Source organism: Crocuta crocuta, unplaced genomic scaffold, assembly GCF_008692635.1.
Source record: "Crocuta crocuta isolate KB4526 unplaced genomic scaffold, BGI_CrCroc_1.0 scaffold830, whole genome shotgun sequence".
Lineage (NCBI taxonomy): Eukaryota > Metazoa > Chordata > Mammalia > Carnivora > Hyaenidae > Crocuta > Crocuta crocuta.
The window spans coordinates 2,484,896-2,503,290 of NW_027531513.1; the positions used below are offsets into that span (position 1 = coordinate 2,484,896).

Consider the following 18,395-nt stretch of genomic DNA (forward strand, 5'->3'; position numbering starts at 1 on the left):
AAAAAGATAAAGGGAATAATCGACTGAGCCTCAAGGGGGGGGATACGGCCCTGGGTAGGTCTTTAGTGTGAAGTGACCCTGGGTGGTCTTCTGTAGTTGTTCACAGATACCCAGAAGTAGTAGAAGACCTTTCTTTCAGAAACTTCCTGTATTGTGTCATCCAACAGGCACCCCCTTTTCTAGTTGCCCCTGAGATTTAATTTATAATTCCACTTTATCTCTTATTAAAACTACAGTTATAAACTTTTAAAAAGGAATACCAAAATTTGCTTAGCTCCAGTCTTCAACCTGCAGAGAAAAACCAGCATTACTTAACATTTGTTACATTTTCATCACTTCGAAGGACAAGAGGAAAAACTAGTGATTGAAACACAGAAATCTGTTTCATGTAACTTTTTATTAAAAATAGTTTTTATGCTGGATACATGTTTACAGATATATTTTAAGAGAACCTCAGGCATACAAATGTGGGCTCTGGCTTGCTTCAAGGAGTGAAGATATAAAAATCCTGATCTGCCTGAGGGTAGTCATTAAGACAGTAGCTAGCATGTAGAAACTTATATTCTTTCAAGGGATACTTTAAGTCCTGGTTTCATATCATTGTGGGTGAGCATAGGTACCATGAATAAAGACTTATCCTGTAAGTCAACAAAACTTTCACATTTCTGCTATAAGAATGGTTCCTATCTATGATGATGACGATTTAAATGTTTGACTCGTGGCAATTCTTCAGAAAGGAAAATGAAAGAAACTCTTCATAAGGTATTGAGATAGTATTTCCTACTAGAACCTTAAAATTACTTAACCAGGAAGAGTAAATTAGGGAAATGCTTTAGACCTGGGCTTCTTGGATGACAAGAGGAAATTTATTAAGAGCTAAGATGAGTGAAAGGGGGTTCATAGAATTTAACTGAAAGAAAATGTATTCAGATGGTAATTTTACTGATATTAAATTATCCTGAGTCACTTGCCTCTTAAAAGTAGAAGGTCTTTTACATTATATGTACCCTTTAATCAAAGAGATGAGATTAGTCCCATGCTGTGATGTTTTGGTGCTGGGACTTTATTCGTCCAAGGCACACCTGTAAGCAGAATCAGTAATACTTAAAGTGCAGTCAGTCTTCATTTGTTAGAATTATTTCATTCAGATTGGTGTATGACTTAGTGGTTTATAATAAATATATATGGATAATTTATTGGCTTTTAAAAGATACTATAAAATGGACATATCTCAAAATGGAGTTAACTTATATTTACAACAAACCAAACAAAAGCAACAATCATAGAATTACAGGGTCACATTTTAATTCCTGAATTTTACAGTTCAGCATTAATATCACCACATGTATACAAATGGTGTAAAACAAGTACAGTGGTATTTTTTAATACAAAATAAACATCTGTTTTATGGAAAAACTATACTTCATATCTACACAGACAGCCCATCTTTTCCAAACAATAGCCAAAATTAAAATTAACTACAAAATCTCCAAAACAGGGGAAACTGCTTCAGTTTAAGCTATTACAGGAAAAATGGACCCATAACACATTACAAGGGTGATCTGAAGATTGTAGCTGTAGCTGGAATTACTATTTTTCATTTTTTTCCCAATGCATTAAATTGTAGTTTGGGGGACGTTTTTCTCACTTCAGCATGATCTCAGATCATAGATGAGCAAAACTAACATTAAAATATTTACAGTTAACTTGCTGTTCTAAAAATAAAACTTCTTAACTGTTTGCCTCAACTTACTATTTTAAGTTCATTTACATACATGGAATGTGCTTTTACTCTTTAAAAAAAGCAGCTTTCATATTACACCCTTGTTTGTTTACGGAAAAACTTCATGTGCTGCATACTGACTTTGATACTGAAGTAACTTCTTGGATCAAAATGGCCTCTAGATATTAAATGCCACTTAATTCAGCACTATTCTTTCTATGGGAGTCTTTATAAATTAAACTTTAAAACTTGCTTGTGGCTCTGGACAGAGACAACTTTACCAACAAAACAGAAAGTGACTTCAAAGTATCCTCCATCAAAGACTGACTGGGAGGGAGACACTTGGGAAACATTCCATTCAACCCACTCCCAAGTTTCTAGAGAAAATTAGTTTGAAATACTATTGTACTGACACTTGGCATCAGTTATCTCTAAAAGTGCTGATTTTAAAGTTCTACTGACAAAACTGTCCATTTTGAATCCAGCTTGTGTCCATCAAAATACATACTGAAAATTCCTGGCGTAGAAAACTCAACATGTACTGTAACAACAGAGTGTACTTCCCTCAAATAAGGCTGAATTTCTGTTAAATCTTCAAAAAATGGTCCCAACAGCATAACTTCACTTTTATGATAGTTGAATTTGTTTTCCATAAAAATTTTTTTTAAAAAGAGGCAACTGATTAAAAGAACAACATGGCCAGCACCATTATACAAGTAATGTTATTGGGTTTGTAACTAAAGTTTTGTAATTGTTTCTAGATTGGATACCCCCCACCCCCACCCCCGGAGCAACCCTGCATTTAATATTATTTTATCAACCTTGTCCCTCCCCCAAGCCATCCCCAAACCTGAGAGTTCCCTCACTGAGAAGCTATCTCCCAGGTTCAGGTTACTAACCTTTTTTTTGACAGCCTGAAAGGCAAACCCCCCTTAATTACTAGCAAGCAATCAAGTTCCTGGGAAGCCTTTTTTTTTTTTTCTTTTTACAGAACTAAACTCTCCTAGCTGATATACTGAGTATCTTTTGCTACTCTTTGTATATTTATAAGTTCAAGTGAAAAAGCTTTCTGATTCAGATTTTCAGCTCACTGAACAGATGCAGCATTTTAGTAAGACCACACGTTTGAGGGTCTCCAGTAAGTATTTTATGAGCCAAGACGAGGTCTTTTTCTGGGAGATGTTTCTTCTTCTTCATCTTCTTCTTCATCATCTGGATAATCCACTAAACCAACCAAACTTCCCTATTGAAGAATAGAAAGACTTTTTTAACATACATAACTTAAGGAAAAAAAACTTACTAGTGTAGTTGCTTTTAATGACATCACAAATAAGTTTTCTAATATATATCTCAAACATACATTTGAATTGGATACAGGAACTGCTTGAAAATTATGAATGCTTGGTACCAGTTGGTGACACTCTAAGTTTTACCCTCAACCTTTTTAATTAGCTCTTGGATTTTTAATGGCATTTTATGAGTAATGGATCCCTTTGAAAATACTATTAAAGCCCTAGACACTCTACCCAGAAAATCACATGTCCTCAGGTCTGTGCTCATTTTGTACTGATCCCATGAAGTTTGTATGTACGTCCCACAGGTTAAAAGGGCTACTGTAAACAATGAATTTAGTTTAAACCCTTTACAACTCAAGGGGATAAACAAATACAACAGAAATAATTCCTATTTCAAACCTAAATAGCTTCATATCTAAAGAACCCAGACATCTAGCAGTAACACTCTGCCAAAATATAACTGAACCACTGACATTTTAATCAACAATGGCCTCTGAACAGCTAGAGTTATCAGAAAGTCTGGGGATTAAATCAAACTTTTTGTAACATATACTTACGTGAGCATCCTTCTGCTGCCTTCTTAGCTTAGTAACACACAAGTCTTAAGTTTGATAAGCAAGAGGTAGCATGGCTAAACTGTTAAGAATGTATTCCACCTACAGTCTGCCCGACTTCAAATTCCAATGCCACCATTTTTTAGGTACATGACCTATGAGTGGTATGTAGTTAGTGTTCAATAATTGCTATTAGCTGCTATTATTAATATCATTCTTATTTATTTGGTTTGCAAGTCAAACAAGTTAGATGAGAGGAGACAGAAGACATTAATTACCTTATAAAAAAACACCAGTCTGACATACACAAAGATGACAAGTTATCGAGGAAAGCTTTAATTATGCTTAGGAATTACAGATCATATGTCATAATGTACAAACATTTCAGTTTCCAGTGAGTAACCTTTAAAATGTCTTTTTAAGAAATAGTCTGAAACACTCACCTACATAATTTCATCTCTATTATCTATACATATATATCATAAATTCCTACACATTAAAAAACTGTTTAAAGAACAGGAATATAAAATGTGAAATATTAGAAGGAAAAAGGCCTGTAATCCAGAAAAAAACCCTGTAAACAATTTGACCAATTCTAGACTTAAACTATTAATAAAATTCATGTTAAAAAATTCTAAGGAGAATTCAAGAATTATCCTCTATGCAAAAATCAAACGATAGATCTTCCATAAACATGATTAATAAAATTTTTAAAAATCAGCAGAAGTGATAGTTTTCACATCTTCTAATTTTTATAGGTTCAATTTCTTTATCTCACCTAACTGGACTGGCTAATACCCAGGAATAATGGTAAAATAACAGCAATCATACTGGTATCCTACCTTTTTCCCAACTCTGGTAGGAACACTTCTAATTATTTCCTTAAGTATAAAGCTAGCTTTTGGTATCAGCCACATATACCATGTTAAGAAACTACCTACTTATTTCCATTTTACTGAGTAAATTTGATAATAGTGATCAAAACTCTAAATGTACATTCTTTGCAGAAATACACATGCATAAGGAGGTGCCTGGGCGGTTCAGTCAGTTAAGTGTCCGACTTTGGACAGGTCATGATCTCCTGGTTCATGTGTTCAAGCTCTACTTTGGGCTATGTGCTGACAGCTGAGAGCCTGGAGCTTGCTTCGGATCCTGTGTCTCCCTCTCTCTCTCTGCCCCTCTCCTGCTCGCACTCTCTCAAAACTAAATAAACATAAAACTAAAAAATTTAAAAAATACACATGTATATGAAATATTTTGTGTAGAAAATCACATACAATTGTTTTAACTGCAAAAAGCTGGAAACAAGTTTAAAATGCATCAATTGTGGGGGCCCCTGGGTGGCTCAGTTGGTTAAGCCTCTGACTTCATCCAGGTCACGATATCATGGTTTGAGTTCAAACCCTGCGTTGGGCTCTGTGCTCAGAACCGGGAGTCTGCTTCAGATTCTCTCTCTCTTGCCCTCCCTCCATCTCTCCCTCAAAAATAAACATTAAAAAAATTTTAAATGCATCAGTAGGGTTAATTATAAATTGAAGTGTATCATACGCTGGAATTCTATGGAGGAAGTTCTTTTATGTCCTGATACGGAAAACTCACCCAGATAAGTGTGTTATGTGAAAAAGCAAAAGCAGTTCTCTTCTGTTAATCTGTTGCAAAAGAAGTGTTTGTTTTAGTGCCCACTAATGGCTTCCCATTCTGATTTTGTGTTTTCTTGTTTTTGGTAACTATTTTTCTTCAAGGAAAATGCACATTTTTATAGCTCTACAACTAAAAAAAAAAACAACAAAAAAAACTAAAAAAACGAAAACTTTGTAATTTCATTAGTAGCTAAGGTCTCATTAGCCTTGAGAACTATCAAGTTTTCAAAGAATGCAATTTTTTAAAATGTTTTAAATTTATTTCTGAGAGACAGAGAGAACACATGAAAGGGAGGGGCAGAGAGAGAGAGAGACAAAGGATCCAAAGCTAATTCTGTCCTGACTGCACAAAGTGGGGCTGGAACTCATGAACTGTGAGATCATGAGCTGAAGCTGGACGCTTAACCAACTGAGCCTGAGCCACCCAGGCACCCCTCAAAGAATGCAAGTTTTAAAAATATATTAGAACTTTAGGATCCCTTGCAAAGAATTAGAAAAGTTCACACCTGATCTAAGAACCAATCAATTTGATTACAGCAATCAACAGATAATGAAAATGGTTAAAGGGTCACTGCTGATAAAGAACCTGCCACCACTTACAAATGTGGCCACACTTTGTTGAAAAAGGTTGAGAGCCAATTTAATTAGTGTTTTACTTCTGTGAACTCCTATCTGGCTTAATTTCCAACTTTTGTCATAATCTAGAGTGACTGAACAATTTATTTTTCAAAAACAATCAGTTTCCTCTTTGCCCCCCTAAAAATGTAGAACAAATATGGCAATCTGCTGTTAGTGTCAAAAAGGGTAAAATATGTGTTAGTGCTTGGATTTGATTTTGCTCAGTCATAAGTAAAACATTATCTGAAAGGATAAGAAATTAAGAACATCAAGGTATCACCCAGAAAGTAGAACAAGAATATTTTTAAACAATGAGTAATAAGAGAGAAAAATTGTAAGAACATCAAGGTATAACCCAGAAAGTAGAACAAGAATATTTTTAAAAAATGAGTAATAAGAGAGAAAAATTGTAAGATAAACCTATAAGGCTCAACATCGAAACAGTAAGTTATAGTGAAATAGCACAAAATGTCCTCAAACTGAGGACATGACTGTTTGGCTGCTTCCAAGAAGAAAATAAAATAGCACACACAAAGGATCATAAATAAGAATGTCTTTAGATTACTTGGTAGCAGTAACTTCAAATTTTTAAAAGAAAATTATTTCAATCTGGTTCTACATTTAATTAAACTGTAAGTCAAGTAATGAGGGCAGAATCAACATATTTTCACACATGAAGATCTCAAACTTTACCTCTCATGGTATTTTTTTTTTTTTAAGAAAATGATGTTTTCTTAAACATTAGAGGATATGTTCCACCAAAATGGGAGGGAAAATCAAGAAAGAGTCCAGAGACATGAGACCCAAGAAACAATCAATCCAAGAAAAAGCGAGGCAAAAGGAGTACTAGAATGATGCCTGAGGCAGCCGTAACACAAGAACTGTGCAGCCAATCTAGAGCAGCTGATTGGCCTAGGCTGGAATTGGAAGGGAGACTTCAAGACAGATGTCTCCACAGGGGATACTATGTGCAGACTAACCTGAGAAGTACTGAAAGAACTAGTGACAGGCACATAACTTCTGCAAGAAATGAAAAAATCGTGGCCATTACTTACTCTAGAAACAGAAAAGTTATCAAGAAAAATACAGTATAGGAAAAAAGACCAGGAAAAAATTCGCAAATATTTATGTCGTCATCACAGCTATAAAATTATCAACTATTATTTAACCAAAAGTTGTGATACAGGGAGAAATAAGGGTGAGGGTGAGAGTGTGGTAAGGACTGTTCACATACTAAATTCTTACCTACCAGAATAAGCGTTTAATAAATTGGGTCCAAACTTGGTAAAACAATACAGAAGTATTAACATATTATTTAGAAATAGAAGGTACAAGAATTTTAAGCTATCTCCGTGGAAAGGAGAAAAGGGCTGATTTTTTTTCAACATTATATTATACTTTGACTTCTGACAGTAAGTACATGTATTGCTTTCATTAAAAAGAAAAGCTAGTCTATATTGATAGGGTGCAAATAGTATTCTAAGCTCTTGTATGAAAACATTCTTTTATGCATCTATCCAAGAAAGTAACTTAAAATGCAACAACACCAGTAGTCCCATCAATGAAACAGCAGAATCAACTTATGTGCTCCAAAATAGTACTTGGTGTGTTGCTTACAAATATTATGATATAGATAAATAAAATGAAATTCTGTGGTCATCAACAATGTTTTAGTAACACAGAAAAATTCTTTTAACAAATAAATAAAAGCAGGATACATAACTTTGTTCAGAGAAAGACCTCAATTGCATGTCTGATAAACCCATATACCTAAAGGAGAATCAAATGTTAGCAGTCATGTTCTCTGATGACAGCGAGCACCATTTTTTCTTCTTTGACATTATTTTTATTATCCAAATTTTCTTTAGTAAACATGAAATAATTTTAAAGATGGAAAAAGCAAAGTTTGTGTATAGAATAGTTTCACATACCTTGGTGGCTGTTACTGATGTGGCCAAGTTTGTAGTTTTGGAAGAGGATCCATTAGAACTTGCTGGTGGTGTCTGAGCCACTACAGATTTACTGTTTGTACTGTTTGTTCCATTAGCAGCACTGGCAGAGTGGGAGAAAGTAAATTTGAAGCCACTAGATGATGTCCTTTTGGGAAGGTTTTCTTTGTCTTCACTTTCTTTTGCTAAAGCAAAATTTTGATCTTTTTTAGTAAAGATTCCTAAGCAAAGCATCTGAAAAGAACAGTAACTTAAAAATTTGTAAGAGTGCCTCAGCACAGAAATAAAACCAAGATTATTCACAGAAGACAATGTATTAAGTAGACTATTTCTAAACAGCAAATGAAGGGCAACACAAAATGGCAATTTTCAAGAAAGACATTTTAAACATGAAAATAAGTCCCAGATATACAAAAAGATGTGGAAATTTTAGAAGGTCATGTTTCACTATAAGATTCATGTCTTTCGTGCTTTATATACTATGACCAGATCTTTACAGGCAATTGAATAATTTCTGTATTTAATATGATGCAGTATTCAAAAACTTAAAATTTTAATACCTTTTTTGGTCTCCATAAATTTTTCGTAAGTATCTGGAAAATCATCTTCTGGTTTAGATTTTTCTACTGGTGCCACAACTGCTTTTCCTTCCTCCTCTTCATCTTCATTAAACCACATTTCTTCATCCTCTTCCAAGGCTTTTGCATCTCTGCGAAATCTGTTACTACGCAATATAGATGGTACACTGTAAGAAACATATCACAAATGCTGAGTAATGACTTAAAAGTTTGTAACCAGATTAAATTTGAGAATAAATATGTATAAACCAAGGGGAGCTAAAGTGATTTTAACTGAGTATAATTTATATCATCAACACCTCAACTGTGATACAAGATGTAACCAGAGAATACTCCAAAATATTTAAGGATATTGCAAACTAAACTAAAAATTTATCTTGAGTTATGATATGGAGCAGTCATTTTTCATATAAAAGATTCCGGTAAAGAGAATATCCTACCCTCTATAAGACCCTGTACTATCTAATGATGGAAAGAATGCTCCTGGGCAACTTTCTTATGGCAGATCCAAACAAAAGATGATTTTGGATATAACTGTATAAACGATAGATGCAATATACTTAAACAATACCTGTTCAGTTTCTGATTTTGTCTGTCTTTTTCTTGCTCATATTTAGTCTTCAATCCTTTGAATGTCTGAACATATTCAATTGATTCAAGTGCTTTATAAAAGTTTTCAACTATATGTGCAGTAAGAGACTTGATATCTTCCTGTAAAAGGACAAAATTTACAATTCAAATATAATTCAATGACTGTTAGGAGAAAAACTTAAAAGAACTATTTTATAGTTCCAAAGCTAATCAAAAAAGATTTTTCAAAATCACATTCCAAAAATAAATGCCCTGATTTCTTTATACATGAGCCAGGCCTCCTCAGAAAACTTGGAATAAAAAAGAAGCCTTTTTGGGGGGCTACAAAACATCTGAAAGTAAATAGTTAATGTCTTCTGTTTATTTTTTGCATTTATATAGCAATTTACAATTGCTTTAAAGTTGACAACTTTACAATTTAAAAAGCACTTTAGTATAAACTTTCACTTGATCCTCCTACAATTCTATGAAATAGGTTTTATTACTCTCATTTTACAGAAAAGGAAAATTAGAGAACTGAGAGGTTGGATGATCTGATCAAGAGCACACAGCCAGTTAGAAAATTCCATTTTTTTAAAATTATATTTTCAACAAAATGTTAGGTGTTACTTAATGACTCCTTGTTTAACTGATAGCAAGTTAAGGAGATAACTTGATAAGCTGGTGCACCTGGGTGGCTCAGTCCGTTAAGTGTCCAACTTCAGCTCAGGTCATGATCTCACGGTTTATGAGCTCAAGGTCTGTTTTGAGCTCTGTGCTGACAGCTTAGAGCTTGGAGCCTGCTTCAGATTCTGTGTTTCCTCCTCTCTCTGACCCTCCCATGCTCATGCTCTGTCTCTCAATAATAAGTAAATGTTTAAAAAAAATTTTTTTTTTTTTAATTTTTAATGTTTTATTTATTTCTAGGAGAGAGAGAGAGACAGCTTGAGCAGGGGAGGGTCAGAGAGAGAGGGAGTCACAGACTGAAACAGGCTCCAGGCTCTGAGCTGGCAGTCAGCACAGAGCCCGATGCGGGGCTCGAACCCACGAACCGCGAGATCATGACCTAAGCGAAAGTCGGACGCTTAACCGACTAAGCCACCCAGGCGCCCCTAAAAATTTTTTTTTAAATGAGATAAGCCTTACCTACATAACAGACTCCTTTGACTATATTACATATACAGATATGATAAACTGTTAAATTTCACCTACTTCCAGTCTTCCAGTGGTATAATTTTTGTGAAATACATGGAGTAATAATTTGTAAATTCTATATGAACCATTCTAAATAATCATTCCAAATACCTCAGTGCAAAGCAGGCTCAATTAAAAAAAGTATTTATTTATAATCTTGAGAGAGAGAGTGTGCCTGCAAGTGGGGGAGGCAGTGAGAGAGGGAAGGAAGAGAGAGAGAAACTCAACCATGTGCCTGAATATTATTATTATTATTATTAATAATTGAAGTTGTGATTCAGAAAATTAGTATTAGTAAGAAATATACATGCCACTTCTTTAAAAGATACACCATAATAGGGACACCTGGGTGGCTCAGTCAGTTAAGCACCCGACTCTTGATTCTCACGGTTCCTGAGATCAAGCCCCAAGTTGGGATCCATGCTGACAGCACAGAACCCACTTGGATTCTCTCTCTCTGCCCCTCTCCTGCTCATTCTCTATGCCTCTTGCTTTCAAAATAAACTAGGGAAAAACAAAAAGATATACCACAAACTGCTTCTATCAAGGAGTTTAAGTCTTTAAATTAGTTCTCATATTAAGACACATTAGAAACCCAGGTAAAATGGTTCTCTGCTGTACACTGAATGAAAAGATGAGTTAAGTTTTAATGTACGTTTATCAACTACCACATTATTTTCTGAAAAACAAATTCAATCATAGGAATAGGGATGGGGTTGTTTACCCTACAACTCATTTTATCAGTATCTCACCAAAAATTTTAAGAAAAAAAACTGTAAAAGTCAATCTCTATTCATTGTAAGAGAGCACTGTGAACCAGGGTTCAGATACTTGGTGAGTTAGTTATGTTCCCTCTTTTCTAAGGCTAAAGAGTACTTCTATCCTCTTCATCTTTTTGAAAACCATACTCTTGGCAAGTGACTATTACAAAAGTAATCCAGTTAGCCAAATCATCTTTATATGAGAACAGTATGTCATGAGCAGAAATTTGATTTGTAACAGATAAAACTAGACAATGAATTTCCAGCTGATTTTTTTTTCAAATTCTTTCTAACCATGTGGCCATTTCCCCTGGTGAAATAATTTCAGTGTGTAGGAGAGGGTAAATATATTGTATTAGTTCTACAGTTACTGTAGAACTTATCCCTATTGCTCATATAGAGTTCTCTCCAGATCTTTTTATGACAAATCTTATGTCACCCCAAAGCAAGCTATGACCTGTCTTCAAGCTCTGACTGTGCTCCTAACCAAATGGATGCTCTTGAACCAATCACTCCATCAGTTTGGATGACACAAGTACCTCATCTATAAAATAAGGCAGTTGGAGTGGTCCACCTACTTCCTGGTCACTTCAACTTAAAATTCCATGATAACAGCTACCTTTTATGTATGTATTAAAGTTTACCAAAGTAATTATTTTCAACCTTTCTAGATTTATCAATACCCCTAACAACAGATCATAGAGATCACATCACTGAATGGCATGCTTGACTAAAAAGTCTACATATATATAATCCTGAAACATTTGGCCAATAAAAATAATACACAGTAAACATGGGTTAAAATATTATGCTAAATTTCATAATTTAGAATATTAACATCGCTAAACATATAATTATTTTATTAAGAATCCTTTAGCATAAACTTACCACTCTTATGAATTCAAATAACTCAATCACAGCTGAATTCAACAGATTGTACCGAGTTCCGTTATCCAGGAGAGCATTTACAACCGGCTCAAAAAGATTTCCCTTCGTGATGTAACGGTTATAAAATTCATCTTTAAGGCCAATTATCCGCCTCATAAAACGAAGAGCACCTAATTAAAAATAATACAGGGAACAATTTGATAATTTATTGATAATAATTACTGTGAAGGTATTTTTATATAAAGAATGTATATTTTCTTCTAAAATAAAAAGTAAAACCTGTGCATTGAAAATTATTGGGTTTTGAGGCAATAAAAAAGTTTGGGGGCGATCACTTAAAACTTGTATAACTTCTATGGCAGAGTAACAGAAAGTCCAATAATTGGTATTTGGGAGATAAACTACTCAGGCAGGTAGCTCCATGATACAGAGATTAAAAGAGAATAGAGAAAGCATAAGCTGCTGATGCTGGCAGTACTAGGCACAGTGCTGGCAGACATGCAGACAGTCCAGTGCCGGCAGCTCAGGACCAGTGCAGGGCTGGCCGTCATGAAGGTGGGCGCAGGAGTGGTACAGCCTGCCAAGACCACCTTGCTTCTCTGCAGGAGGGAGCTCTGGAGGTAGGTACTTCTTTTCGATTTTCTGAAAATAAAGCCAAAGGGGTTCCTGCTGCCAGCCTAACAGGAGGGCTGAAGGTCTTTTGCTTTTCTTATGAAGGCTTACAGTTTCATTCCCACTATTTCAATTATAATGTCATTCCCTTTTATACCAAGTGTTTATGAGCTTTTTTGCCTTTGGTAAACATGTACTATGGCAGATCAGGCTGTATTTGAAAAGAACAATAGAGTAACAAATAAGCAGTATCATGTGGCTTTTCACATTTTAGAATGCTGAAAATAAATGTTCAGTCTCTCATTTCAACCCACTGTTCACAGATGGAAGTCATTAAAAGAAGTTGTGTCTGTCAAAAGAGGTTCCAAACATTATCTGAGAATAAAACAGAAACAGGACATGGGAGGTATAAATGTAGGATAACTATAACACTAAACAAGTGTGAAGAGAAGTGCCAGACTTCTAATATCACCTCTTTTTGTAGCACAACAAGAAATAGTTAAGATTAAAAAGACTGAAGCACTGGTAAAGATGTGAGCACTCTCATACACTGCTGGTGAATAGTAGGATAGTTACAACTATAGTGCTTATTATAATGGAAATCTTGAAGCAATGTAAACATCTAAATACTGGAGATTTGTTCAATTATGGCATATCCACATAAGAAATGGCTCTGCAGTCATCCCAAAGGATTAGTTACAGAAGGCCAGATAGGAACACCTATCATGAGAACATCCATCTTCCTGAAATTAATATAAAATTTTAAAGTAAATCTAATCAGGATGAACAGGATAAAATTACTTTTAAGTTACTGTGGAAGAAGAAATGTCCAAGAACCAAGAAAATTATGAAAAGGAAAAGTGAGGGATTTAGCAGATAATAAACTTTATACCAGAGATGCCATAGTAGACTAAGAATAAACGTTCCCATTTATTTCATCTAGTAAAATAAAAGATTTGGAAATAATAGTCCAGGAATAAGACACAAGATATATATGGTAACTTATTGCATAACAGAAGAGAAATTTAATTAAGAAAAAAAGAGTTTATTTAATAAGAGGATGGGCACAACTGGCTATCCATCTAGAAGAAAACAAAGCAAGGCTCTCCAAACCATATACAAAGCAAACCTCAAATGTATTACATATCTAAGTAAAAAATGAAATAATAAAAATATCAGAAGTAAAATGAGGATATTTTATCTGTATAATCTTAGGACATAAGAGATGTTCCTAAGCAAGACAAAATCCTCAAAACTCATAAAAGGAAGACACATATTTTTCATCATGGAGAATTTAAAAACTGTTGTATCAAAAAATACCATAAAGGTAAATGTGAAAGACAAATGAGACTGGGACATCTTTTCCCCCCAAATGTGATAAATTATTGATACTTCTATAAAATGAGCTCTAAGAAAAAGGGAACAGACAATCCACGACAGATAAAATTCAAAAACATGAAACATACATGCAAGTAAGGTTCCAAAGAAAATATATATTAAGACACAAGTGGAATACCACATTTTTCATCATCCACCTCCTAACATTTTAGGAGGCAGTTAACACTGCTGCCAGAGTGTCAAGTGCTCCAATCTTCTGGGAAAGTTGCATGGAGGCTGTATGTTAAACTCAAATTTAAAGGTATATATTAAAACTATATAAACTATATTAAAACTATATAAACATTTTGTTCTGGCAATAGAATTATTGAGAATCTATACTATGGAAATAAACCAGTACTTACAAAATTTATATACTACACTATTTACTACAATGTTGTTTGGAGTGGCAAAATACCAAATCAACCCCATACTTTGTGCACTGCAGAATGGCAGAATAAATTGTGGAAGAGCCACTCCATAAAATGGTACTCAGCTACATTTAGGAGAACAATTTAGTTGAGACTATATTCAATCACCTAGAGTAATACTAAGGGACTGAGAAGTATGTTAGTATGATCCTGTTTTTGATAAAAATAAAAATACCTGTAACTGTATAAATAAGGATACAGAAAAAAAGAACAGAAAAAAGTTGTGCAGGATGTTAATGGTGGCTACTTTTAAGGCCTTAAAAGTACTAGTAGTAGTTTGGAGATTAATCTTTTCTCTATACATTAAATGTTTAAATTTTCTATGATTTTTATGCTCAGAATAAACACAGAAAGCTCTTTTTACTTAGAGGGAGGAGGTTGTTAGTTTAGCTCTATTTGCAAGTAAAATTATGAAGAGGAAATGAAAGTTAAAAATTTGCCAAAAATCAAAACTGAAGCAAATATTGGCATTTAAGTTTATTACCGGTTCAACTGGTCTACTGAGGGGGACTCCTAAGTTATTTTACAAGTTCAATAAATAATACGAGTTACAGAAAAACATTTCAAGGCCATATCTCAAAAGTATAAAAAAAAGTCACCAATGAATGACAGTGTGATGAAGCAGATGTAAAAGACAGCAGGACTTTTTCTATTAGTGAAATGCTGTCATTGTACATGCTATTTTGTCACCAGAGTTAAGCTAATTCAATCCAAAGTGAGTAATATGTGGGTAGGAAGCACCATGACCTACTTCTCGTGTCCTTTAAATATTAGTCCTTTTCATAATCATCTATTTGATAGCAATATATACTGCTAAAAAATAAAGTCCAATAAGTAACTTCAAGGCTTATCTCTATTAAAAAATATTGTTCCTTAAAATGTCTTACAAGAACATTCATTTAAATTGTTACTTACACAAGGCCAGGAAAGTGTGCTTTGAATTCATCAAGACCAAGACTCTTCTTAGTAAGTCCTTGTTCATAATATAGTTTTTTATGTGATATGTGTGATGTTCCACACAAAATGTGAGTAGTTCTAAAATTAAGGCAAGCAGCTGTGCTGTTTGATAATTATCTACAAAGAAAGTCATCATATGAAAATAAGTATCACAATTCATCTAAATAAAGAGAATAAAGCTTATGTCCCAAAATTTAGTGCAACAGTAAAATTCTATTTCCTCATTTTTTATCAGTTAAAGCAGCTATGGATTTTTACTTGTTTATTAGCAGACTCCCCAATAGTGTTATCAGTTTTACTGACTAAATGGATACTTCCTAAAGCTCTGGTATTAAGAGGAAAGAAAGTCTAAATAAAAATCTACAAACATGATTAAGAAAACTGGCATTGCACTAAGATCTTCTGGGTAGTGTTTCCTTAATATGTGCTATTACTGTTAATATTAATCTATAAAAGGAGTAAGGAGCTTAAACTTTTTGCCCATCATGGCACAGTACAAATTTCCCCAGCAAAATAGCTACTTTTTAAAAATTCATTTTTGAGAGAGAGAGAGAGCGTGCATTCATGGGATATGGATGAGCACAGAGGGAGATAGATGATCTGAAGCAGACTCTGCGTTGACAGAAGCAAGCCTGACACGGGGCTTGAACTCATGAACCAGGAGATGATGACCTGAGCCGAAGTCAGACACTCAACCAACTGAGCCACCCAGGCACCCCAATATGCTTTCTTAAAGACATCTTTAAGGAAAGGACATTTTTGGCTATTTGAATATCAAGTGAAAAATATTACATCAATATATTTTTTAACAATCTTTTTAAACATCAAATCATGATATCCATGAGATGTCTACTGAAATAAACTACATTTTCCCCCTCAAGAGGCTTTGGTGTATACATTCATGAGATTTCAAATTGTTTCCTGAACATCAAAATTGAATGTATGTCAAAGACTCATGTCAACAATTACCCACACCTATTACAAATGTTTTAGGAAAGAAATATTAAACCATGAGGAAATTTGTAATCAATAAGATACTATTCAGAATAAATCAGCATTCTTTTGATAACAGAATAGTCATGAAAAACTGAGGCACCTAGGTAGTTCAGTTGGTTAAGTGGCTTGATTCTTGATTTTGGCTCAGGTCATAATCTCACATTTCATGTGATCGGAGTCCTATGTTGGGATCTGTCTTGTGAGTGCAGAGCCTGCTTGGGATTCTCTCTTTCCCTTTCTCTGCCCCTCCCCAACCCTCAAAATTAATACAAAATACAGTTCTGGTATTTGAAAGATCCTTCCTACTTTAAATGGAAGTAAAGAGTTTTACTTGCTTCAGAGCAATCTGTGTAACTGCCAAAACCACAGCCAATATATGAACTAGTCCCTCACCATTAAAAACAACAAATCTCTTAATCTCTCAATTCCCAAATTTTATTTACAAAGATTTTTTAACAATGATCTGCAGTGTTAATAACTGTCTTGTTTTCACTTTCTCAAATTAGGACATGAAATTATTCATGACATCTTGAATCCAATCTCTGAATTATTTCCTCATTTGAAACTGGCTCTCCTAGACCTTTGATGAGCCTGGTAGAAAAGACAGGATCCTAGGGACACACAGCATATTTCCTACTCTCCCAGCCCCATACCTGCTAAGTATGTTCCAAGTAGAAGCAACAGTGTTTACACTCACATTCATAAACAATACCTAAGAATAATGCTGTCATCAACACTAGTTCCTAACTGGATTTCAAAATTAAGAATGAGCTATAATCCTCAATTTTCAGATGTCTTCTCAAAAAATTATCAGAAAACAAGCTCTAAATTTGAAGTAAAAAACAAGGGCGCCTGGGTGGCTCAGTCGGTTAAGCGTCCAACTTCTGCTCAGGTCATAATCTCGCAGTTCGTGGGTTCGAGTCCCGCATTGGGCTCTGTGCTGACACCCAACTCAGAGCCTGGAGCCTGCTTCAGATTCTGTGTCTCCCTCTCTCTCTGACCCTCCCCTGCTCATGCTGTTTCTCTCTCAGAAATAAATAAAACGTTAGTTAATAAATAAACAAATTTGAAGTAAAAAAACAAAAATTCCAACTGGTTTTCTTTTATATTGGAGAAAGTGGACTTTTTCTTTATAATAAAGAAAAAAAAGGAAATTTTTTTTTTTGGATTTCATTTGTTTGAAAATATGCCTCTCCTAGCCTTGTATAAATAAAAGCATTATACTCTGAGGAAAAAAAACTTTCACTTTGTATTAGCTCATAAGATAAGAATTTATACTTACCAGGGCAAATCGTGCTGTTTTTGTTAGATCCAACTATATTATCTAATAAAAAAAGTTAAAGTCAGTTATTTCAGTAATAATTAGATCACACTTTCCTAGTACTTTACAAAAAACAAAGTATGTCATTGTTCATTATCTCATTTTATCTGGAATTAACCATTAAGAATTAGTTGTGAGAGGAGAGTGAGGGATTGGACAAAACGAATAAAGGGAGATACAGGGTTCCAGTTATGCAATGTATGTCCTAGGGATAAAAGGTACAGCACAGGGAACATAGTCAATGGTACTGTAACAGCACTGTATGGTGACAGATGGTAGCTACAACTTGTGATGTGCATAGCTTAATGTATAGACTTGTCAACTACCATGCTGTACACTGAAACTAATGTAGCACTGTGTGTCAATTATATTTCAATTTAAAAAACTCAGTTACTTCAGTCAAATATACCTGTATCTTCATTTGTTTATAGAACTGTGTGCAGATGAGGAATTATTAAAAAACAGTATCACAAATATTCTGAAAAAAAAAAGTGAGGTTACAACCAGAGAAAAGAATGACACTTCTTTTACTTCTCTCAGTCATCCTCCAAAAATTAGGACAAGTCTGTTCTCTCCATGTAGGAGTTTCTTAAACTCCAGAATAACACATATGTTAACAATTAGTCATTTATGCCTTGAATTTTGAAAAAAATGAGGAAGACATTGTTAAGTTGATTTCTAGGCAAATGGCTTAGAGCACATATATGTAGGAAAAAAATAAGAATGTCTATCACACAGCATTTTGTATAATCAAAAATCTAGAAACAAATAAATGTACATTAGAGGCAGAATGGCTAAGTTAAAGCATACTCATACAAGAGAAGTATGTAGGGGTTAAAAATGAATAAGAAATCTAGGTATCAATAGGGACAGATTTCAAAAAAGCACTGAGTAAAAGAAAAAACTGCAGAATAATATGAACAACGGAAAT

The 18,395-nt window shown here is 34.2% G+C and overlaps 1 protein-coding gene across 2 annotated transcripts; it reads right to left on the minus strand.

Moving 5' to 3' along the window:
* Positions 1-1,283: 1,283 nt before the first annotated feature.
* On the minus strand, positions 1,284-17,527 carry LOC144238544 (serine/threonine-protein phosphatase 4 regulatory subunit 3B-like). 2 transcript variants are annotated; one of them, XM_077772340.1, is made up of 7 exons: positions 17,426-17,527; positions 15,106-15,264; positions 11,771-11,940; positions 8,929-9,068; positions 8,340-8,503; positions 7,762-7,964; positions 1,284-2,966 (listed from the first exon to the last, which is right to left on the minus strand). In XM_077772340.1, exons 2-7 carry the CDS (start codon positions 15,170-15,172, stop codon positions 2,871-2,873), a joined length of 840 nt encoding a protein of 279 aa, XP_077628466.1. In that variant the 5' UTR covers positions 15,173-15,264; positions 17,426-17,527; the 3' UTR covers positions 1,284-2,870. The 2 variants fall into 2 exon arrangements, with proteins under 2 accessions (XP_077628466.1, XP_077628465.1); XM_077772339.1 differs by having other exon boundaries at positions 8,340-8,524.
* Between the last annotated feature and the right edge of the window lie 868 nt (positions 17,528-18,395).